Source organism: Mastigoproctus giganteus, chromosome 13, assembly GCF_048544385.1.
Source record: "Mastigoproctus giganteus isolate SK-2022 chromosome 13, ASM4854438v1, whole genome shotgun sequence".
Classification (NCBI taxonomy): Eukaryota; Metazoa; Arthropoda; class Arachnida; order Uropygi; family Thelyphonidae; genus Mastigoproctus; species Mastigoproctus giganteus.
Window position 1 is genome coordinate 46,554,090 of NC_143587.1, and position 25,171 is coordinate 46,579,260.

The window sequence follows — 25,171 nt, forward strand, 5'->3', positions numbered from 1 at the left end:
GCAGATTTCCACTTGATAAAATTATAAGTGATTCATTTCTTCTTCTTGTTTCAGCCAAACCGATGATATTCCAATCCACATTTTCTAATTCCTTTTCCAGCTCTAATACTGTATATATGTATGTACCCTTTTTTTTTTTTTTTTTTCCTTCTTCTCAGTATTGAGTGTTATCTTAGTTTCGCTATATAACTTCCATATCAAGTTATGTATTAATTAATAATGTTAAGTTTGTAAAATCTAAGTCATATGTGTTTAGTTTAAAAGTACAATTTAATTGATAATAAAGTTTAACCTGATAAATTTTACTGATTAATCGATAATACTCTACTATGCTAACGCTATCTAGTACTGGATATAACGTGTTGTATATAGATGAACAGTACACTGTTGAGTCAGTTTTGTGTGACATAAGTACTGCGAATGCAAAAGTAGGAGTGTGTTATAGGCCTAATGACTTGAATGAGTACAATGAAGAATTGTACAGAGAAATAGAGTGGGCTAGTAAATCAGAATGTCTTATGGGGTATTTTAACTTTCCAGATATTGACTGGAACTTGTGGGTTGTTCACTCACACACTAGTCAGACTTTTGTGGATTTATTGGATGATTGTTTTCTGCAGCAACCAGAGAGAGTAATACTCTTGATCTGATTATCAGCAGTGATCATTTGTGTATTAAGAATTTGCAGATAAAGGAACCACTAGGTGGCAGTGATCACAATGTACTGATGTGGGATATACTTAAAGATTTAATTACCATCAGGGGTAAAGGAAAGGGTTTTTGCTTCCGTAAAGGTGAGTACAGTGGTCTGAGACAGTTTTTAAATACTGTACAGTGTGATCAACTGACGATGTTACCAACAGTAAATTCTAAGTGGGAAGCATTCAAGGAATTAATCATGGAAGCTACTAAAAGTTTCATTCCTATTAAGAAATATTGTTCAAGCTTTAGGCCTAAATGGTTATCTAATGAGACTCATGACAGAGAAGAAAAATGCATGGGATGCATATAAATTATCAAGTGACTCAGAAGCCTATGGCAGATATAAGCTAGTCTGTAATCAGGTCACAAAGGAGGTTAGGCAGGCGAAGGCAGATTACGAGAAATACTTGGCAAAAGATGCTAAGGAAAACAGCAAGGATTTCTTTACTTATATAAACTCTAAAAGGAAGGGGATGAATCTGATTGGTCCACTGGATATCGATGATTCGGCTGTTGATGATCCTGCTCAGATAGCAAACAAACTGAATGAGTATTTTGCATCTACATTCACACATGAGGAATTATTAAGGTTTGAAAATGGCAGAAGGCTATCAAATTGTAGCAGGGTACTTAATGATTTTGTAATAACTGAGAGCAAAGTGGAGGAGAAATTGTTGAAGTTAAACATAAGAAAAGCGTCTGGGGTGGATGGGTTCTATCCAGTTATATTAAAGGAGGCGGCAAAGCAACTAAGCAAACCCTTAGCCATAATTATGAGAGCATCCTTGGACTCAGGGGAGGTTCCCATGGACTGGAGATGTGTAAATGTATCCCCAATTCACAAAGGGGGATTGAAGGGTGACTTGAGTAATTACAGACCAGTGAATTTAACTTCTGTTCCGGGTAAAATAATGGAGTCACTGGTTAAAGATGCATTGCTGGATCATCTAGCAAGACTGCAGCAATAATTCACACACAGCATGGGTTTGTTGAGGGAAAGTCTTGTCTGACAAATTTGATTGGTTATTATGATGTGGTTACAATGGAACTGGATGCAAAAAAGAATTTTGATATCATATATTTGGATTTCAGGAAAGCTTTTGACACTGTTACGCATGGAAGACTATTGTACAAATTGGAGCAGAATGGTATTAAGGGTAAGTTGCTACAATGGATAAAAGGATGGTTAAGTGGGAGAAGACAGAGGGTGATAATCAATGGGTGCTGCTCTTCTTGGACGAATGTTATTAGTGGAGTCCCACAGGGTTCGGTGTTGGGTCCATTGTTGTTTTGTTTATTTATCAATAATATTGATGAAGGTATATCAGGCTTAGTGTCAAAGTTTGCAGGTGATACAAAGGTTGGCAGGGTTGTTAATGACAGTAATGGCAGTGTTCTACTGCAACAGGATCTAGATAATTTGGGCAGACGGGCCAAGAAGTGGCAACTGAAGTTTAACCTTGACCTTTGCCTCTGTATAAGGCAAATGTCAGGCCACACTTTGAGTACTGCATACAGGTCTGGAGGCCTCATTTTAGGTAGGATGTAGATTTGCTTGAGTGTGTACAGAGAAGGGCAACAAGATTATGTGAGGGGAATGAAGGGATCCTCTTACCCAAGAGAGGCTTAATTTCTGCAAATTTCAGTGGGTGGAAACTAGGCACCTGCGCGGTGATCTGATTGAGGTGTATAAGGCCTTGATTTGGTTGAGCACGCTGAATTCTGATGGGATCCTTCCACTTTTTCAGATTACGAACCTAAGGGGGCATAAATTCAAATTAAGAAAAGACAGAGGTAGAACAGATGTGCAGAAATTTGCCTTTAGCCAGTGGGTGGTTAATTTCTGGAACAAACTTCCATCTGTTGTTGTGGAAGTTGATAGGTTGAATAAATTTAAGGAGGAACTGGACAGGCATTTGGAGGGAATGGTGTGTTTTTTTTTTTTTTGGCTGATGCTGCATAAGCTCATACACTTTCTTTCTTGTATCACGTGCCACTACTACCACTACTATGGTGCCAAGTTAAGAACGGTAAATCTACGGACACTAAGTGTTAATTAACTTCCAAAATCTCGCTATCTAAATTCAGAATAAATCAAGGATTTTGACTAGTTCTATAAGCTACTTATAGAAAATAATTTAGTATAAAAATTAAGTCAATAAAGGAGCTAAATATAGCAAAAAATTTTGCGTTTGCCTGAGCTGGTAAAAAACGTGTAAAGCACGTGGATTGGATACCCTTACCGATACTAAGTAATAACCTACAAAGTCTCTATCGAAGTTAAAAATTAAACTATGTGTCGTTCTAGGAATATAAAGCTACTTCTAGAAAATAAATTAATATGCCAATTTAAGTCAAACAGCGAAAGTATAAAAAAACTTCTTTTTGCCAGAGCCGTAAAAACTTTGCCTGCACAAGGCTATTCTTGTTCATTGGTTATTACAAAATCATTTAGTTCCCTGCTATAGTTTGATAAGCTTCTGGCCTGCACTTTCCTACAGACATTCCTTGTGTGTGAATGTAGATGCAAAATACTCATTCATTTTGTCAGCTACCTCAGCAGGTTCATTAACAATTGAACCATTGTTTTTAAGTGGACCAATCTGATTTATCCCTTTCTATACATAAGTAAAGAGGTCTTTGCATCCTTTGCCAAAGATGTCTTATCTGCCTTTTCTTTCATAACCTCCTTTGTGACTTGATTACAGACTAGCGTATATCTGCTATAGCCTTCTGTGTCACCTGATAATTTATATGCATTGCATGCATTTTTATTCTCTGCCACAATTCTCATTAGTTCATCTGCCATCCATTTGGTAGATGAACTAATGATTTAAGCAGATTGTTTTCAGATTTTTTGCAATTGTCAAAATCAAGAAATTAGGGATCATTACTTTCTGAGTGCACTGTATTTTATGTGATATAAAATAAATGTAGCATATACTTATTGCTTATGTGTTTAGAATTTAGAGGTTTTTTTTTTTTATTTAAAAAGGCTAGTTTTGTTGGTTTGCTTCATAAATTATGATTTCTGCCTTAGCTCCAGAAGGTGGTGTCAATGTCAGAGTTTATCCAGAAAGACAGAGTATCAGACAAGGTATGTATAAAATAATTTTGCTTTAGGATTGATATTATTTCAAAGAATTATGCATTTTGTCTTTGAATAAGGGTTTGGTACATACATAAAAATGTGCCATTCAACAGAATTTTGTCTTATTGGCGAGATAAAGGCCAATGAGCTGAAGAAGCAAACAGAAGTAATACTTTGATTATTTATATTTGAATTTTATGCAAATATTTTTTAGAATTTATTCTGCAATCTGGAAGTCACATGACTTCTTATTGGGGCAGTGCATGAATTACAAATTGGGTTAACACTTAAATACTTCCACTTTGATTAAAGCAGGTATGTTTGCATGCAAGAAGATTATATGGTCTTACTGTTAGTGAACCATCCTATGATATAAGTGTGCAACTTCTGGAGGATATCAGCATATTTTTCTGTATTCCTCTTTCTGAAATTGTGGTAATGAGCACTGAAAAGATGTAAAGTTTTAAAGTGTCAAGCTTGTGAAACAGTTGCAGATGTTACATGCACAGACAAAGAAAAGTGGAAACAAAAAAAAATCTAATGAATGTGTTTCAGATGTAACTGGAGCTTCTTTGCATACAGCATGCCAAATTTGGCAACAAGCTAGTTTTGATATTCTATCACAACTTGGGTGAAAAGACCAAGGAAAGCACCCAAACCCAAGCTAAGGGATTTTGATAAATAGTGCATAAGATTCATATGTATTAAAATGGGAAATCTCTATTTTCTTCCCTGCTTTAAGACTCTTAGTTCTATAGTTCTATAAACAACTTGGTGTTGTTATTTTGGTTTTTAGGAGCATTAGCAACTAAGGCCATATTGCTCCGGGGATATGCGGTGGCCATTCCCTGACCTTTCCGCATCCTCCGTATTTGGTGGTCATGGACTCGAACTTAAGACTCTTAAAAAAAGATTGATTTGATGGTGAAAATAGCACAGTGCATAAAATAATTGATCTTGGATTTAATGCAATGAGGGATTTAAAACCCAGATATTGTTGCCAGACAAAGGTTTCCTAGGAAATGAAATGGAACACTTCTTGTCCCAAAGGTTGTTATCCATCAAGTTGAAATACGGATTTTGACCACCATTATTTGCTTTAAAAGCTAGCCAGATTTCAATAGTAATAAGATTACAGGAATTAATGTGCATTGGAAGAGCTATTTTTATTATTTGCCACCCAGGAACAAAGGATGGTTTTTTATTTGGAACTTGCCTTATTTTCAGTATTCAGTGAAGGCTGTCATGATGAGCTGAATGTTGAGAGTCTCTGAAGCTGATTTGAAAATCAGCTGTTGCTTAATTTGTGCTAAACTTTAATATAGTAATGGGTAATGCTTTCTCATTCAGTGCTTGTCAAAAAATAAGAATATTAGTTTATTAGTCACCCAATAAAGAAATTAACTGACAAGAGTGTCACTGTTGAGAGAATATGGTCAGTGGGGTTTACATTGAAATTAATATAAAAAACATAACACTGAATTTCAAGTCAGACTTAAATACATAATCAATTTACAATTTGAAGGCTACATGCAACACTGATAAATTGTATAAAGGTCAAAATTAAAAAGTAAAAAATGCTGTATAAAAGCTGAGCCTAATATGTTAAAACAAAATTACTTTAACTTTTGCATCATTCAAAACCCAAAAATGTTATTTAATTGGTAAACAGAAGCCCATGGATATAAAGTTTTATGGCTTCAACCATAACACTTTATTTGAATCCATTTAAGCTGATATTGAGGCTTAGAGGGGAACAGGTATCCTGTGTGTTATCAGACACTCGGCCTAAAACACTGATGGATCCAATATCTCTCTATTACCGAAGATTTAAGAGAAGTCCGGTTAGCCTGCCTCCCTAAAATCCACTCATGCACACCTTCTCGACGGTAAGCCCTGTTACGTCACTTAGGTGGCAACGAACGTGTAGAGTGGTTCTCTTCAAGACGCTTGGTCAGCGTGAAGAGGAAAGACCAAACCATCCAGCATATGACAGCACAACAATACAAATGACCCTCAGTCCCCAGCAGCTTTCACTCTCCCTCTTACGGCAGCGAGAGGATCAGAGTGGAAGCAGAGGGTGCTAAGAATCTCTGGGTACAACCAGGCTGCCATGCACGGAAACTGAACTTGGCCTGTTATAACGTACGATCACTCATCGGTGAAGACAGGATATTAGAGCTGGAAAAGGAATTAGAAAATGTGAATTGGAATATCATCGGTTTGGCTGAAACAAGAAGAAGAATTGAATCACTTATAAGTTTATCAAGTGGAAATCTGCTGTACACCAATGGAAACAGTGAAAGGAGTGAAGGTGGAGTTGGGTTTCTGATCCATAAAGATTTTAAAAACAACATTTTGGAATTCAAAAGTACATCACCAAGGGTATCAAGACTAATACTCAAGATTTTTAAGAGGTACAAGCTAAAGATTATAATGATTTGGGCACCAACATCGAGCCATGATGATGAAGAGGTTGAAGAAATGTACACCGAAATTGAGTCTTCTAGATGAGCAGAAAACCCACTACACTATTATTATGGGGGATTTCAATGCTAAGGTTGGAAAAAGGCAAAACAGTGCAGAAAGAGGAACTATAGGAAATTTTGGAATTCGTGAAAGAAATAAAAGAGGTGAAAGACTTGTGGAATTTGCAGAATCTCAAGGACTGTCAGTAATGAACACTTTTTTTTTTTCAAGAAAAGGGCGAACAGAAAGTGGACATGGAAGAGTCCAAATGGATTAACAACTAATGAAATCGACTTCATCCTCACTAACAGAAGATATATTGTGAATGATATTACCGTCCTGAATAAGGTAAATGTTGGAAGTGATCACAGAATGGTAAGATGTACACTTGATATAGATGTAGGAAAGGAAAAAACTGACTCGAGTAAATAATACAAAGATCTTTCAGATAACAGAGGAGGAGAAAAAGCGGTATGTACTGGAACTTAAGAACAAGTTTGAGCTTCTGCAGACTGCTCAGGACCAAGATATCGACGAGGAATATTACAACTTTCTGAAAGTGATAAAACCCAAGAAACCTATAGGGAAAAGAAATCCAAAGAAGAAAAAATTAGTCAAGAAACACTTGTCATGATGAACCGAAGACAACAAATGAAGAGCAAGAAAAACACTGACAGGGAGAAAATTGAGTATACTGAGTTATGCAAAGCCATTAGAAAGAGACTCAGAGAGGACATAAGAAGATTTAACACAAGAAAAGTAGAACAAACATTAAGGGAAAACAAAGGATTTAAATCAGCAGCCATGAGCAGTAATACAGAAAGACAAATGATACTGAAACTGAAGAATACCGATGGTGTACTTTAGCATTAGCATTAGTAGAGGCATTTGATGCAAGAAAGCAAGCAGCAGCCAAAAAAAAAAAAAAAAAAAACCGACTTCCACTTCACCCCTCTGTTCGTTCAAAATACCTGTCCAGCTGAGCCTTAAACTTATTTAGGCTATCAACCTCCACCACAAGGGATGGAAGTCTGTTCCACCAACCAACCACCCGCTGGCTAAAGGCAAATTTCCGCACGTCTATCCTGCATCTGTCTTTCCTCAATTTGAATTTATGCCCTCTCAGGTGATTATTCTGAGCTAGAGGAAGAATCCCATCAGCATTGAGCATGCTCAAACCATTCAAGGCTTTATACACCTCTATCAGATCACCTCGCTGGTGCTTAGTCTCCAGACACTGTAATTTGCAAAACTTAAGCCTTTCTTCGTAAGAGCACCCCTTTGTTCCATTCACTAATCTTGTTGCCCTTCTCTGTACTCGTTCCAGCAGCACTACATCCTTCTTGAAATGAGGCCTCCAGACCTGTATACAGTACTCTAGGTGTGGCCTGACCATTGCCTTATACAAGGGAATAATCACCTCCTTATCCCTGCTGGAAAAATTCCTGTATATCATTGACAATACTCCATGAGCTACTCTTGCAGCCCGTCTGCACTGCTCAGAGAACTTCATATCTGCCTGCACAACCACCCCCAGGTCCCTTTCATTCTCTACCACTGTCAGTGTAGTACCACAGAGTTGATACGTTGTTCTGGGGTTGCTGTTTCCCATGTGTAGTACTTTACATTTGTCAATGTTAAACTTCATTTGCCACCTCTCAGCCCATCTGCTCAACCTTTCCAGATCCTGTTGCAGCAGCATAGTGTCAGTAGTGTCCTTGACAACCCTGCCAACCTTTGTATCGTCTGCAAACTTGGACATTAAGCTTGATATACCATCATGAATATCATTTATAAATACAGAAAACAATAATGGACCCAATACTGAGCCCTGAGGGACTCCACTAATAACATTAGTCCATGATGAGCAGTGTCCATTGATTACCACTCTCTGTCTTCTCCCCCTCAACCACCCCTTTATCCATAGCAGCAATTTGCCTCCAATGTCACATTGCTCCAATTTGTGTAGCAGTCTTCCATGTGCAACAGTATCAAAAGCCTTTCTAAGATCCACGTATATAATATCAAAGCTATTCCCTGCATCCAGTTCTTTTGTGACTGCATCATAGTATCCAATCAAATTGGTCAGGCAAGACTTCCCCTTAACAAAACTATGCTGTGTCCGAGCTATAACTGAAGTCTTGTCTAAATGATCCTGCAGTGCTTCTTTAACCAGTGCCTCCATTAATTTTCCTGGAACAGAAGTTAAGCTCACAGGTCTATAATTACTTGTGTCAGCCTTTGATCCTCCTTTGTGAATTGGGGTCACATTTGCACATTTCCAGTCTATGGGTACCTGCCCTGAGTCCAAGTAAGCTCTCATAATTATGGCTAAGGGTTTGCTTACTTCCTTTGCTGCCTCCTTTAATATAACTGGATAGATCCCATCCACCCCGAGTGCCTTTCTTGTGTTTATCTTCAACAGTTTCTCCTCCACTTTATTCCCAGTTATTTCAAGATTCTGTAGCTTACTGCTAGAGTTGAATACACCTCTGGCATTCCCCTCGCTGAATAACTCCTCATGTGTGAATGTCGATGCAAAATATTCATTTAGTTTGTTAGCTACCTGAGCAGGATCATCAACAGTTGACCCATCAATATCAAGTGGACCAATCTGATTCATCCCCTTCCTTCTAGAGTTTACATAAGTAAAGAACTCTTTGCTGTTTTTCTTTGCATCCCTTGCCAAGGATTTCTCGTAATCTGCCTTCGCCTGCCTAACCTCCTTTGTAACTTGGTTGCATATCATCTTGTATCTATCATAGGCTTCTGGGTCATGTGTTAATTTGTAAGTATCCCATGCATTTTTCTTCTCTGCCATATGCCTCATTAGTTCATCTGACATCCATTTTGGCCTAAACCTTGAACAATATTTCTTAGTTGGTATGTAAAGCCTAGTAGCTTCCAAGATAAGTTCTTTGAATGCTTCCCATTTTGAATTTGCTGTTGGTAACATCATCAGTTGGTCCCACTGTATAGAATTTAAATACTGTCTCAGTCCATCGTAGTCGCCTTAACGGAAGCAATAACCCTTCCGTTTACCCCTAATGGTAGTTACCTCTTTGAGTAAATCCCACTTCAGCACACTGTGATCACTACCACCTAGTGGTTCATTTATCTGCAGATTCTTAATGCATGAAGAATCACTGCTGATAATCAAATCAAGAGTATTACTCCCTCTAGTTGCCTCCCGAACATGCTGATGTAGAAAACAATCATCCAATAAATCCACAAAAGCCCTGCTAGTGTGTGAGTAACCAGCCCCCAAATTCCAGTCAATATCTGGGAAATTAAAATCTCCCATTATAAGACTCTCTGATTTACTGGCCCACTCTATTTCCCTGTACAGTTCCTTATTATACTCATCAGAGTCATTAGGCCTATAGCACACTCCTACTCTCAATTTTGATCTCCCAATGTTTATGTCACACCAAACTGACTCAACACTGCACTGTCCAGCGATGTCGACTGGCTTTACTTCCTTGGTTTTTATGTGTTTCTTAACTAATAGCATAAGAAACACATAAAAACCAAGGAAGTGAAGCCAGTCGACATCGCTGGACAGATAAATGACAACAAAAGAAATCACCAAAATAGGAGAAAGTGCAAACAACAAAATGACACAACCACACTAGGGGAAGAATGAATTGGGACCTAAGATCTTATCGCCCCACAAGTCAAGAAAACCTAAGCTCTAAATAAAGTGACCACCTTCTGCAACAAACAGGAAAACTGCAAGTTTGTTACCTCTAAACACCTAGAGAAACAGCGACCACAAACAGCTTCCTCTCAACCCAACAGTTGACTCAACAACCACAACTGACCACAAGAATTAGTGACAACCGGCACTGCACACCTTACTTAAACCAGAGATGAGACAAAAGGGCCGACCGGGCTAGCCGAGTGGGTAAAGTACCTGCCCGGCAACCCAAAGGTCGCGGGTTCGATTCCCGCCTCGGGCTTGGATCAAAGTACTGCAAAAACCTTGGGAGGTGCAATATGGCCACAGAAGCCGATGCGCCAACAACTACCAAATCAAAAAAAAACAAAAAAAAAAAAAAAACAAAAGGAAATCGATCCCATGGAAAGGACGATCATACTTGACCAAACACACAGATGTGATAAACTGACCAGGACCACAAGGAAAGGGCAACCAAGATATTGGAACGATTACCAGGACAGCTGCTGATCGCTGCCTAAGCCATATGGCGACCCAGGCTGGACACCTAGACCAGCCTGCTTCCAACCCCTATCCCTGGTAGGGGGTAACTTTTTGCCACCCAAACTTCCCTCTGGTGTGGCATGGGCATGCTACACTGCCTAGCAAGGGTCATCTCTTCTATTGACCCCTTCTACTCTTACCCTCAGTCTTCAGCCTCCCTCCTCCCACTATTATCTTTCATCTAGCATATAGCCTCTTATGTCTAAATTTAATAAGATCAAAAATTTTCCTGATCTTATTAGGCCTTTTAACACATCTCTCTAGCATTCTACCCCAACCAGCAATTTCCTAACAGCAATCTCATTAAGCATTAATGTAAAATGCATGAAATTTTTTTTTTTTTTTTTAAGGTCCTAGCCACCGATATCCCAGGAAGCTAAATGGCAGGACCTGCCAGAACAACTTGTTGTGATACTGGACACACCCAGCTAGCCTCCATGTGGCAAGGTATGGGCAACGTTGGGCCCCATTAGGAGCCTGGCAGCCAATAAGCCAGACAAACAATGGGCACAACACATCACACTACACAGACATGGCCCACACACTTTCAAATCTTCACAGTGTACTGTCCTTGATACAGCAGAGATGGGAGAAATTCCACGTGCTGTATGACATGAACATACCTTATATATACACACACACACACACACACACACACACACACACACACACACACACACACTGAGTTATGGCATCTAATATCCTTACACTGTTTATATTGAGCACACACAAAGATGTTCCCCCTTAGCAATATTATGTCCTGAGATTTGAAACTATCAAAGAAGCAGAACATTTCATGATGCTGTGATTCAGAGGAATAACTCCCCCAGTTCTTCCCCTAAACATGGCACTCCTACTACTACTTTGAGCTCTTGCTTTGCTGCTCTAGTCTAAGGCATGATTTCCGTTCAAATTCAATATAGTTAAAACTACTACCGAAACTGTATACCTAATGCAGTAATAACACTTATTATTATTAGCCATATGGTACAAGGAAGCCTGAGGCTTATGCTGCACCAGCCAAAAAAAAAAAAAAAATCCCGAGTTACCCTGACACACACACACACACACAGAGAGAGAGAGAGAGAGAGAGAGAGAGAAAGAAAGAAAAGTAGAAAGGAATCACCAAGAAAGAGAGGGATGATGATATCCAGCTCAGGATCCTGGGTTTGCCAAGCCCATACTCACCAGATGTGAGCCCCTGGGGTTGTGCACTGGTTATGCTATGGGTATACATTACTAAATGTATATACAGGTAACTCTCATATAACACGTAGCCAGGTTCCTATAAAATCTAATGTAGTGCAAAACAGTGTTATATGGGACTAAGAACCATTACAAAAAGTGCGGTTAAGTTCCAAAAACTAACAAAAATACACCATTTCTTTTTTTTTTTTTGTAACTATCAGAAACTTAATTTTTATTAAAAATAGTAATAACTGAACAAACAGTCTTACAAACTGTGATACATATGTCAGATAATGGATGTTCGTTTAATTTTCTTCTCCTTCATCGCTGCTAAGCACAATCAAATGAATATGTTTTCTCTGTTGCAGAATATCTTCACCTTCTGGACTTTCTTCTAGAGCATCTAGATTTATTGTATCTTCTGCTCTTTAAAAAATCAGTAATCTGAGTTTCTTTGCTTTTTCTTGATAGATCTTTGTAAATTACATGGTATGGAGCTAAGCATTTTTAAAGCTCCCTTTTGAACTTTGTGCTCCTTTCAGTCAAAGGATCTGCATTCAAAAAATAAGATTCTAATTGCTTGGCTAAGTTTATGCCCTCCTGTATGCATTTTAGTGTAAAATTTGTAACTTCAGAATATTCATCTGTGCTGTCATCCTCTGAATTGATTTGGTTTACCTCGGATGCCATTTCCACTAAATCTGCTTTGCCAGCCTCTTTTTCTACCAGTAATTCTTAAATATCTTCAGTAGTCATATCATCAAAACCTTCCCCTCCTACCGACTTAGCAAGTTCTGCTATCGCACCAATTCGACAATATTTCCTGAATGAACTGACTCTGGCCATGCATTTTTCCGACATGCATTTAATGTTGACAGTTTTACTTCTTTGAGCAATAAAGCTTTGATTCCGATACAGTCCACAATTGAAAAATGTTTCCATGCGTCCACTTCAGTAGATTCAGAATCAATTTTTTCAAAAATCCATTATAATGATTTTCTGAGGTGATGAATTTTAAAGGTAGATATTAATGCCTTGATCTAATCACTGAATTAAAGAAGCTGTATTAGGTGGTAGGGATATATATGTCAATGTTTAGATGACCTGGTGCATTATCCAATAGTAATAAAACTTTGAAATCTAATTTTTTCCACTTTAAATAGTTTCCCACAGCAGGCACAAAAATTTTAGAAACCATTCTTTAAATAAATCAGTAGTTACCAAACTTTTTTATTTGCTTTCCAATATACCATTAACGCATTTTTATTTACATCTTTCATTGTGCAAGGATTAGAGGATCTATAAACTAACATAGGTTTTATCATTTAATCGCCTGATGTGTTACTGCACATAAGTAAAGTTACATGATCTTAATGCCTTAAAACCTGGTGCAGTTTTCTTTTTTTTGAAATAAATGTTCTGCTGGGCATCTTTTTTTTTTTTTTTTTCCCCCCACCAAAGACCTGTCTCATCGACATTGAAAACTTTGTGTGTATCAATGCTCTTCAATAGTTTTTTGAAGTTCCTATGCATACTTCTTGGCAGTTTCATTATCACCCGATGCACTTTCCCCATGAAGTCTTACGTTTTGTAATGAGAAGTGGCGTTTAAATTGCTCAAACAAACCTTTACTGGCAATAAACTCTGGGTTTAAAGAAAATTCTCCATTTTCTTTTAAATGGTGCCTTTTGTTTAATTACGTTGCCATCTAATAGGATCCATTTTTTTACTGCTATCGTCAATCCAAATACTCAGTGCTTTTTTTTCATTTTCTCGATTATTGGAGTTCGGGGACAAGCTGTCATATTTGTGAAAATGAAAGATCCTGCAGCAACAGCAATTCTAATTTTCTGTTTAGTTTTCTTTATGGTCTGGATTGCTGCTTCGTTCAAATTTAAACTTTTTGCAAAGTATGATAACTTCCCCCTTTTGTAAGGCTATTTGAATTTTAAAATACGGATTTCCCAATTTTTTTTTCCTAACGACTAAAACCAACAATGGAGATTCACAAAAAAGAATGGAAATATTGAAAAATTACATCCAATATAATAGCAGGGTTTTCGCTGCACAAAAGCTCAATAGTGATTTATGAGATTTGCCACAATGCTCTAACCATGTTAGAGTAAAACTGTTATTTAAGTACTATGTAGGGCAAGGAGTGCCACAATTTATCAATCGTGTTAGAGTGAAACCATATTAGCATTAGTAGAGGTAAACGATGCAAAAAAGCAAGCTTATGCAGCATCAGCCAAAAAAATAACTCTCCCATTTCACCCCTATTCATTCCAAATACCTGTCCAGTTCCGTTTGGACAGGTATTTGGTGGGGAAGTATACAGACTAAAAGATTAACAGAGGCAAAAGTGATTCTATTAGAATGAGCAGCAGCCTGGAAAGCAAGGTGTTGGAGATTTTCAGGACTGCTGGGAGTCATAGTGGAACAAGTAAATACACGGACTGTGTTAGGGTAACTAAAACGAGAAACAGGTGCATGTACAAAAATGCTAGGAGTATAGTTAATAAATTTGATGAGTTTGAAGTGCTGGTCAAGACATCAAATGCGGATATTGTTGGGATATTAGAGACATGGTGTCACAAAAATATAAGCAGTGCAGAATTGGAATTTGGGGAGTACAGTGTGTACAGAAAGGATAGACAGGACAGGAGGGGTTATGCTGTTAGTTAAGAAACACATAAAATCTAAGGAAGTGCATCCAATTGATGAGTCAGTTTGGTGTGACATAAGCACCGGGAAAGGGAAAATGAGAGTAGGTGTGTTTTATAGGCCTAATGAATCTTATGAGTATGAGCAATTGTACAGAGAAATAGGGGGCCAATAATTCAGAATGCATTATAATGGGAAATTTTAACTTTCCAGATATTGACTGGAACTTGTGGGTTGGTCAGTCGGACACTAGCAAGACTTTTGAGGATTTATTGGATGACTGGGCTCTACAGCAATATGTTCGAGAGGCAACCAGAGGGAGTAATACCTTTAATCTGATAATCGGCAGTGATTATTCATGCATTAAGAATTTGTAGATAAAGTAGCCACTGGGTGATAGTGATCACAATGTACAGATGTGGGATTTACTCAACGTAATTAACATCGAGGGAAAAGGGAAGGGCTTTTGCTTTTGTAAAGGTGATGCACAGTTTTTAAATTCTCTACAGTGGGATTCAATGATGATGTTACCAAAGTTAAATCTAATTGGGAAACCTTCAGACTTAATCTTGGAGGCTACTAAGCTTTTCATACCAACTAAGAAATACTGTTCAAGATTTAGGCCTACATGGATGTCAGATGAATTAATGAAACTCGTGGCAGAGAAGAAAAATGTATGGGATGCATATAAGTTATCAGGCGACACAAGTATATGGCACATTAAAATAGTTTGTTATCAAGTCACAAAGGAGGAGAGGCAGGCAAAGGCAGATTACCAGAAATCTTTGGCAAATGATGCAAAGAAAAACAGCAAAGGGTTCTTTACTTATGTGAACTCTAGAAGGAAAGAGATGAATCAGATTGGACCACTTAACATAGATGGGTTGACTATTGATGATCAGATAAACTGGATGAGTATTTTCCATCTACATTCACACATGAGGAATAATTAAAGGAGGGAAATGCCAGTTTATCAAACTAACATGGGGCTAAGTGATTTTGTAATAACTGAGAGCAAAGTGAAGGAGAAATTGTTGAAGTTAAACATAAAAAAGGCACCTGAGTTGGATGGGATCTATTATATTTAATATAACTAAATTATATTTAGTTATATTAAAGGAGGCAGGAAAGGAAGTAATCAAACCCTTAACCATAATTATGAGAGCTTCATTGGACTCAGGGGAGGTACCCATGGACTGGATATGTGCAAATGTGACCCCGATTCACAAAGGAGGATCAAAGGGAAACATAAGTAATTATAAACCTGTTAGTTTAACGTTTTCCAGGGAAAATAATGGAGTCACTGGTTAGAGAAGCATTGCAGGATCATCTAGATAAGACTGCAGTAGTAATTAAGACATAGCATGAATTTGTTAAAGTCAGGTCTTGTCTGACCAATTTGATTGGATACTATGGATGTGGTCACAAAGGAACTGGATGCAAAAAATAATTTTGATATCATATACTTGGATTTCAGGAAAGCTTTTGATATTGTTGGACATGAAAGACTGATGTACAAATTGGAGAAGTATGGCATTAAGGGTAATTTGCTACAATGGATAAAGGGATGGTTGAGTGGGAAATGACAGAGTGGTAATCAATGTACACTGCTCTTCATGGGCAAACATTATTAGTGGAGTTCTGCTGAGTTCGGTGCTGGGCTCATTGTTTTGTGTATTCATCAGTGATATTGATGAAGGCATATCAGTCTTAATGTCTAAGTTTGCAGATGATACAAAGGTTGGCAGGGTTGTTAACGATAATAAAGACAGTATGCTACTCTAACTAGATCTAGATAAGTTGGGAAAATGAGCTGCGAAGTTGCAACTGAAGTTTAACATTGACAAATGACATATTTGAGAATTGAATGTAGCCAGTGCGGACGTAGCTTTTTGCTGCTCCTGGAACAGAGAAGTTTTTTCTGATTTATTTTCTGTTTTATTAGCTTAAATTGGCATATTAACTTATTTTCTAGAGTAGCTTTATATTCCTATTTACTATACTTAGTTTAAAGTAACTTAGATAGAGATTTTGTAGGTATTACTTAGTATCGGTAAGGGTATCAAATTCACGTGTTTACCGTTCGTAACTTGCCGCCATTGTTACGTGATACAAAATATCTCGAACTAGATAGCATAAACTTAATATAGTATAGTATAGTACATAATATTGTCAATTAATCAATAAAATCTATTAATATTGTTGAACTTCATTGTCAATTAATTTGTACTTTTAACTATACATATAATGACTTAGGTTACGTAACATAAATAATTAGTAAAAATAAATAATTAATACATAACTTGATACGGAAGTTATATAAAGGGATTTTGTAGATAAAACTCGATACTGAAACATAAATATAGCGTTATAACTGTGTTGGGATACAAGTTTAGGGTTTTAATTTTTTATTGAAATTAATTTGATATTAAATTGATATCATGACTCAGACCAGAGCAGCAAAGCAAAAGGCTCAAGCTAATGGGAGTGCTGTGGCTCAGGAGAGAACTGAGGGGGACAGTTGCCCTCTGAATCACAGCCTTTTAAAATGCACTACTTGATGTTAGTGGAGCAGTCGGGTACGGGACATGATACTGCCACGGGGGATGTCTTTGTGTGTGCGCGATGCAAGGAGTGTAAGGAAATCAGGAGACAACTCAGTGTTGTTATAGGCCTATATGAGAGCTTGAAGGACAGGGTGGATGCCCTCGAAAGATTAAAAGTGAGGGGCCCATCAAGCTCTCAGCTGCCCACACCAATGCCAGAGCTTGCACTTGGTCATCATGCAACACAGCGGCAGCCCCCAAGGAAGAATGCGCTGGTCCCAAAGGAACTTGTGGTTGTTGGGGACTTTATTGTCAGGGAAACGGGAAACATGCTTTGTAAAAAGGATATGTGGAACAGGACCAGGGTATGTCTGCCAGGGCCAAAGGTTGATGACGTTGTAGAGCGGATATCATCTTTTAAGGGCACAAAAGGTGATATAGTTGTACACGTTGGCACTAATGATATTAACAATAGGAGACTGGCGGAATTACATAACAAGTACAGGTCACTGTTGAAAAAAAGCCGTGAATTAGGGTTGAATTTGAAAGTGTCTGCAATTCTGCCCAGACACGATAGGAGGGTGTATATGATGAGAGCCCTGTCGATTAATTCGGCCCTGGAAAGATTGTGCAAGACTCAAGGGGTAGAATTTTGTTCAGCCTGGTCTGTACTTGTTAACAGGAGAGACTGCTTCTAAAGGGATGGGATACACTTAAATAGAAAGGGTGCAAGAATGTTTGCTGATTCTATCGAGGCAGTGTTAGGTGGGTCGGAAAACTGCTAGATTGGGGGGGGATACAAGAACAAATAGATTAACAGTAGCCACTGGCAGAGGTGAAAGTGATTCTTGCACTGCTTCTATTGGAATGAGCCGCAGCCTGGAAAATAAGATGCAGGATATTTCAGAGATTGCTGGGAATCATTGGGGTACAAGTAAACACATGGATTGTGTTAGGGTAGCTAAGAAAAAGAACAGGTGCATGTATAATTGCGTGTACACCAATGCTAGGAGTTTAGTAAATAAATTTGATGAATTTGAGGTATTGCTCAAAACATCAAAGGCAGATATTGTTGGGATTTCAGAGACATGGTGTCACACAGATATAAGGAATGCAGAACTGGAATTTGGGGAGTACAATGTCTACAGAAAGGATAGACAGGATAGGAAGGGAGGAGGAGTTATGCTATTAGTTAAGAAATACATAAAATCCAAGGAAGTGAAACCAGTCGACATTGCTGGACAGTGCAGTGTCGAGTCAGTTTGGTGTGACATAAGCATTGGGAGATCAAAATTGAGAGTAGGAGTGTGTGCTATAGGCCTAATGACTCTGATGAGTATAATAAGAAACTGTACAGGGAAATAGAGTGGGCCAGTAAATCAGAGTCTTATAATGGGGGATTTTAATTTCCCAGATATTGACTGGAATTTGGGGGCTGGTCACTGACACACTATCTCAAGGCTTTTGTGAATTTATTGGATGATTGTTTTCTACATCAGCATATTCGGGAGGCAATTAGAGGGAGTAATACTCTTGATGTATTTATCAGTAGCGATTCTTCATGCATTAAGAATCTGCAGATAAATGAACCACTAGGTGGCAGTGATCACAGTGTGCTGAAGTGGGATTTACTCAAAGAGGGAACTACCATTAGGGGTAAAGGAATGGTTATTGCTTTTGTAAAGGCGACTACGATGGACTGAGACAGTATTTAAATTCTATACAGTGGGACCAACTGATGATGTTACCAACAGCAAATTCAAAATGGCAAGCATTCAAAGAACTTATCTTGGAAGCTATCTTGGTTGCTTTATATACCAACTTAGAAATATTGTTCAAGGTTTAGGGCTAAATGGATGTCAGATGAACTAATGAGACATGTGGCAGAGAAGAAAAATGCATGGGATACATACAAATTAACATGTGACACAGAAGCCTATGGTAGATACAAGTTGATCTGTAACCAAGTTACAAAGGAGGTTAGGCAGGCGAAGGCAGATTACGTGAAATCTTTGGCAAGGGATGCAAAGAAAAACAGCAAAGAGTTCTTTACTTATGTAAACTCTAGAAGGAAGGGGATGAATCAGATTGGTCCACTTGATATCGATGGGTCAACTGTTGATGATCCTGCTCGGGTAGCTAACAAACTAAATGAATATTTTGCATCGACATTCAAACATGAGGAGTTATTCAGCGAGGGGAATGCCAGAGGTGTATTCAACTCTGGCAGTAAGCTAGAGAATCTTGTAATAACTGAGAGTAAAGTGGAGGAGAAATTGTTGAAGATAAAAACAAGAAAGGCACCTGGGGTGGATGGGATCTATCCAGTTATATTAAAGGAGGCAGCAAAGGAAGTAAGCAAACCCTTAGCCATAATTATGAGAGCTTCCTTGGACTCAGGGGAGGTACCCATGGCCTGGAGATGTGCAAATGTGACCCCAATTCACAAAGGAGGATCAAAGGCTGACACAAGTAATTATAGACCTGTGAGTTTAACTTCTGTTCCCTAAAAATTAATGGAGGCACTGGTTAAAGAAGCACTGCAGGATCATCTAGACAAGACTTCAGTTATAGCTCGGACACAGCATGGTTTTGTTAAGGGTAAGTCTTGCCTGACCAATTTGATTGGATACTATGATGCAGTCACAAAAGAACTGGATGCAGGGAATAACTTTTATATTATGCATTTGGGTCTTACAAAGGATTTTGATACTGTTGCACATGGAAGACTGCTGCACAAATTGGAGCAGTATGGCATTGGAGGCAAATTGCTGCTATGGATAAAGGGATGGTTGAGGGGGAGAAGACAGAGAGTGGTAATCAATGGACACTGCTCATCGTGGACTAATGTTATTAGTGGAGTCCCTCAGGGTTCAGTATTGGGTCCATTATTGTTTTCTGTATTTATAAATGACATTGATGATGGTATATCAAGCTCTTAATGTCCAAGTTTGCCGACGATACGAAGGGTGGCAGGGTTGTCAAGGGCACTACTGACACTATGCTGCTGCAACAGGATCTGGAAAGGTTGAGCAGATGGGCTGAGAGGTGGCAAATGAAGTTTAACATTGACAAATGTAAAGTACTACACATGGGAAACAGCAACCCCAGAGCAACGTATCAACTCTGTGGTACTACACTGACAGTGGTAGAGAATGAAAGGGACCTGGGGGTGGTTGTGCAGGCAGATATGAAGTTCTCTGAGCAGTGCAGACGGGCTGCAAGAGTAGCTCATGGTGTATTGTCAATGATATATAGGAATTTTTCTAGCAGGGATAAGGAGGTGATTATTCCCTTGTATAAGGCAATGGTCAGGCCACATCTAGAGTGCTGTATATAGGCCTGGAGGCCTCATTTCAAGAAGGAAGTAGAGCTGCTGGAACGAGTACAGAGAAGGGCAACAAGATTAGTGAATGGAACAAAGGGGTGCTCTTATGAAGAAAGGCTTAAGTTTTGCAAATTACAGTGTCTGGAGACTAGGCACCAGCGAGGTGATCTGATAGAGGTGTATAAAGTCTTGTATGGTTTGAGCATGCTCAATGCTGATGGGATTCTTCCTCTTGCTCAGAATAATCACCTGATAGGGCATAAATTCAAATTGAGGAAAGACAGATGTAGGATAGACGTGCGGAAATTTGCCTTTAGCCAGCGGGTGGTTGGTTGGTGGAACAGACTTACATCCCTTGTCGTGGAAGTTGATAGCCTAAATAAGTTTAAGGCTCAGCTGGACAGGTATTTCGAACGAACAGAGGGGTGAAGTGGAAGTGGTTATTTTTTATTATTATTTTTTTCTTTTCTTTTTTTTTGTTTTGGCTGATGCTGCATAAGCTTGCTTTCTTGCATCAAATGCCTCTACTAATGCTAATGTTAAATGCAAAGTACTGTATTTGCGTAGCAATAACCCAAGGGAAATGTACCAACTGTGTGGTACTACACTCAGGGAAGTGGAAACTGAAAAAGACCTGGGGATAATTGTGCAATCAGATACGAGGTGTGCTGAGCGGGGCAGATCATGGAGTCTAGTCAATGATATATAGGAATTTTGCTAGCTTTGACAAGGAGGTCTTCTTGCTCAGATTAAGAACCTGAAGGTGCATAGATTCAAATTGAGGACATTTGTAGAATAGATGTGCTGAAATTTTCCTTCAGCCAGCGGGTAGTTGATTGGTGGAACAGACTTCGTCTGTTGTTGTGGAAGTTGATAGCCTAGTTAAATTTAAGGCTGAGTTGGACAGGCATTTGGAATGAATGCAGGGATGAAATGGGAGGGTTTTTTTTTTTTTTTTTTTGGCTGATGCTGCTAAACTTGCTTTCTTGCATCATAAGCCTCTACTAATGCTGATGTGTGGCAAGAGGCTCCACATTAATTCTTCCCCCCCCTACTCGGCAAATATTGGATATGACATGGACTAAAGTGCTGACACTGATTAGATGCAACATGTATATAATGTGGAAAACAACTAAAAATAGGGGTGTATATGAATGTATGAAACCATTGAGAATATTTATTTAGCATCATATAACTCTAGAAAATTCTGTTGGACTGGAGAACTAATGTCTCTCCAGTGTACAAAAGTGGTGCCAAAGAGGGATAAGTAACTTATAGGCCAGTTTGACTTCAGGAAGGAAGTTCATAAAGTATTACTAGTGGCAAATGATGTAAGAAAGCAAGCTTATGAAGCATCAGACAGTATATGATATCAAAATTATTTTTTGCATTTTGCAACCAGTTCCTTTGTGACTGCATCATAGTGTCAATCAGATTGTTGAGACAAGATTTCCTGTTAATAAATCCATTCTGTGACTGAAGTATGTCAGAAGAACTGATGAGACTTATGGCAAAGAATAAAAATATGTGGAATTCATATAAATTACCAGGTAATACAGAATTTATGGTTGTCTTGCTGCAACAAGATCTAGAAAAATTAGCAAATTTCTAATTTTTCTAAATTACCTAATGAAAATTTAGGTAATTGTGCAGTCAAATATGAAATTCTCTGAGCAGTGCTGACATGGTGCCAGGACAGCACATGCGGTTTTATCAGTGATATACAAAAACCTTGCTAGTAGGGATAAGGAGGGCGATTATCCATTTGTACAAGGCCATGGTTAGGTCACATCTTGCATACTGTATACAGGTCTGGAGGCCTCAATTTTGGTAGGATGTAGATCTGCTGGAATTGGGTACCGAGAAGGACAACCAGATTGGTGAAGGGAACAAAATTCCTGGAAAGGCTTCAGTTCTGAAAATTGCAGTATCTGGATATAAGGCACCTGCAGGGTGATCTGATTGAGATGTTTAAGACCTTGAATGGATTGAGTGAGCTGAATGTTACTGGCATTGTTCCTCTTGCTGAAACTATACCCATGAGGTGGCATCAATTCATATTGAGGAAGGATGGTTTTGCTTATCTATCCAATGTGTGGAAGTTTGCCTTCAGCCAGTGGGTGGTTGATTGTTGGATTAACTTCCATCTGTTGTTGTGGAAGTGGATGTTTTGAATAAACTCAAGGAAGAACTAAACATAGGGGCAGATTAAGGATGAAATAGGGCTCCGGCCATATTTAAATTTGAGACTTCTTTAATATATGTATACTATTATTATTAGAAATTTTTATCACCACTTTAAAAAATATTTACACTGAAAATGAGGCTACTCTTTGGGTGAGACCCCGGTCATAACGTTAACGTGACCCTGACTAGACAAATTCATGTAGGGGATGGATGGGCGAGGTGGCTTTTTTTTTTTTTTTAAGAAATATTATTAAAAAAAAATAAATAAATAAAATGTATATATACAGGTAAATGATGAAACTGATAAAAATACTAAAAGCAATAAGAACAAGTTATACATTTAAGAAGCCTTCAGAATGATGTGCCTTTATCAACCTAGTAGATGTGTGGTATGACCTGCATTAGTATCTTCTAGAGTGTCTCAACATATATGCATGTGCTAACAATTCAATGCAGATTGTGAATGGTGAAAAACAAGGAGGGGGGAACGAGCCATCAGCTGTCAGACTATGGAAGTAGGCTGATGTATATTTGCCATGTTATAGGTGTGCCATCTTTCATCATGCTAAAAAATAATCATTTCCATAATACGATGTATATGGGTTCCACATTGCAGTTAATGTTGGAACCCACTAAGCTATGTGAAACCCTTCCAACCAGGAGTGATGATGAGAATCATGTGCTCTGTTTAAAACTCCAATGTTGGAACATGGTTTACAATTAATAATAATAATTAATAATCATCCACACTTGTTTTTTTATTTTTAGTGTTTATTTTTAATAAAATTCTATTTTATACTTTCACATTTCATTGGTAGTGATAAGATTTGTTTCAGTGTGCTTGCACAAGTCCATTTTGCTAATAAATGCACTTGTTTGTTGGTATCACTAAAAATTTTGTTTAAAGTCATGTTTTTGCACCATGAATTCTTCTCCAGTTTTTTATCTCTGATCCACTAAGTTTTTTTTGCTTTTCACTATTGTAGGCAAATTAAGCGAAGGGATGTTTTATTCCTTTTTAATGTCCATATTTCTATGTTCTATCCTGTCAGCCTCTGATATAATTTTCAGTTTAATTTCCATGCTTAATTCTCTCCATTTAAGTTTTGTCTCTATAAATGTAAGTTATGTTTAATATAATGGATGTGTGGGTGGATGCCAGTTATATTAAAGGAGATGGCAAATGAATTAAGCAAACCCTTAGCCATAATTATGAGAGCATCCTTGGACTCAGGGAAAGTCCCCACAGACTGGAGATATGCAAATATATCCCCACTTGACAAAGGGGGATTGAAGGGTGACACGAGTAATTACAGACCTGTTAGTTTAACTTCTGTTCTGGGTAAAATAATGGAGTCACTACTTAAAGATGCATTGCAGGATCTAGACAAGACTGCAGCAATAATTCAGACACAGCATGGGTTTGTTAAGGGCAAGTCTTGTCTGACAAATATGATTGGATACTATGATGTGGTTACAAAGGAACTGGATGCAAAAAATAATTTCGATATCATATACTTGGATTTCAGGAAAGCTTTTAACACTGTTGTGTATGGAAGGCTACTGTACAAATTGGAGCAGAATGGTATTAAGGGTAAGTTGCTAAAATGCATAAAAGGGTGGTTGAGTGGGAGAAGACATAGTGGTAATTAATGAATGCCGCTCTTCATGGAGTAATGTTATTAGTGGAGTCCCACAGGGTTTGGTGTTGGGCCCACTGTTGTTTTGTGTATTTATCAATGATATTGATGAAGGTATATTAGGCTTACTGTCGAAATTTGCAGATGATACAAAGGTTGGCAGGGTTGTTAATGGCAGTGTGCTACTGCAACAGGATCTAGAAAATTTGGGCAGATCGGTGGAGAAGTGGCAATTGAAGTTTAACGTTGACGAACCCCCGAGTCTCACAACCGTGAGTATGGGCTTGGTGCACCCAGGGTCCACAGCTGGATATCATCATTCTTCTCTTTCTTGGTGACTTCTCTCTCTCTCAGGGTAACTCAGGAATTTTTGTTGCTGGTGCTGCATAAGCCTCAGGCTTCCTTGCACCATATAGCTAATAAAAATAAAAAATACTGCATATGGGTAGAAGTCACCCCCAGAGGAACATACAAACTGTGTGGTACTACACTTAAGGTGGTAGAAAATGAAAAAAGACCTGGGAGTAATTGTAAAGTCATATGAAGTTTTCTGAGCAATGCAGACAAGCTGCCAGAGCAGGTCATGGGGTTTTGTCAATGATATACAGATATTTTGCTAGCAGGGAAAAGGAGGTGATTGTCCTTCTGTATAAGAGTGTGTACAGAGAAGGGCAACAAGAGCGTGTACAGAGAAGGGCAACAAGATTGGTGAGGGAAATGAAGGGGTCCTCTTACCAAGAGAGGCTTAAGTTCTGTAAATTGCAGTGGCCGGAGACTATGCAGGGTTGCTGTAACCCTATGTGCTGTCAGTAAGCGAAGTCAAATTTGCCACCCTGAAATTTTTAATTAAAAAATAAAATAAGATGTAAATAATTATTATTCATTTACGTAAAAAGAAAAGAATTACAACATATCTCACATATTGTATAATGAAACAACAAACAAAAATGACAATCATTCTGAAATTTTGGAAATAATCTTTCAATTCTAAATCATAGTAATTGTACTCTAATCACAATAATAAAATAAAAGGAAAATTAACGTTAAAAAAATTATACAAATTATATTTTCTTGCTTTAAGAAATGTGACTTTTTTAATTATTTAATTTATGTTTATTTGTTCCAAAATATCAT

General features: G+C 38.1%; 1 protein-coding gene across 11 annotated transcripts in view; it reads left to right on the plus strand.

Moving 5' to 3' along the window:
• Window positions 1-25,171, plus strand: part of trol (terribly reduced optic lobes) — a 1,731,230-nt gene that overhangs the window by 666,830 nt on the left and 1,039,229 nt on the right. For all 11 annotated transcript variants that reach the window (XM_090387691.1, XM_090387694.1, XM_090387699.1 and 8 more), the window contains one exon: window positions 3,743-3,799. In XM_090387691.1, the coding sequence (XP_090243817.1) occupies window positions 3,743-3,799 (57 nt within the window). The remainder of the gene's footprint in view (window positions 1-3,742; window positions 3,800-25,171) is intronic.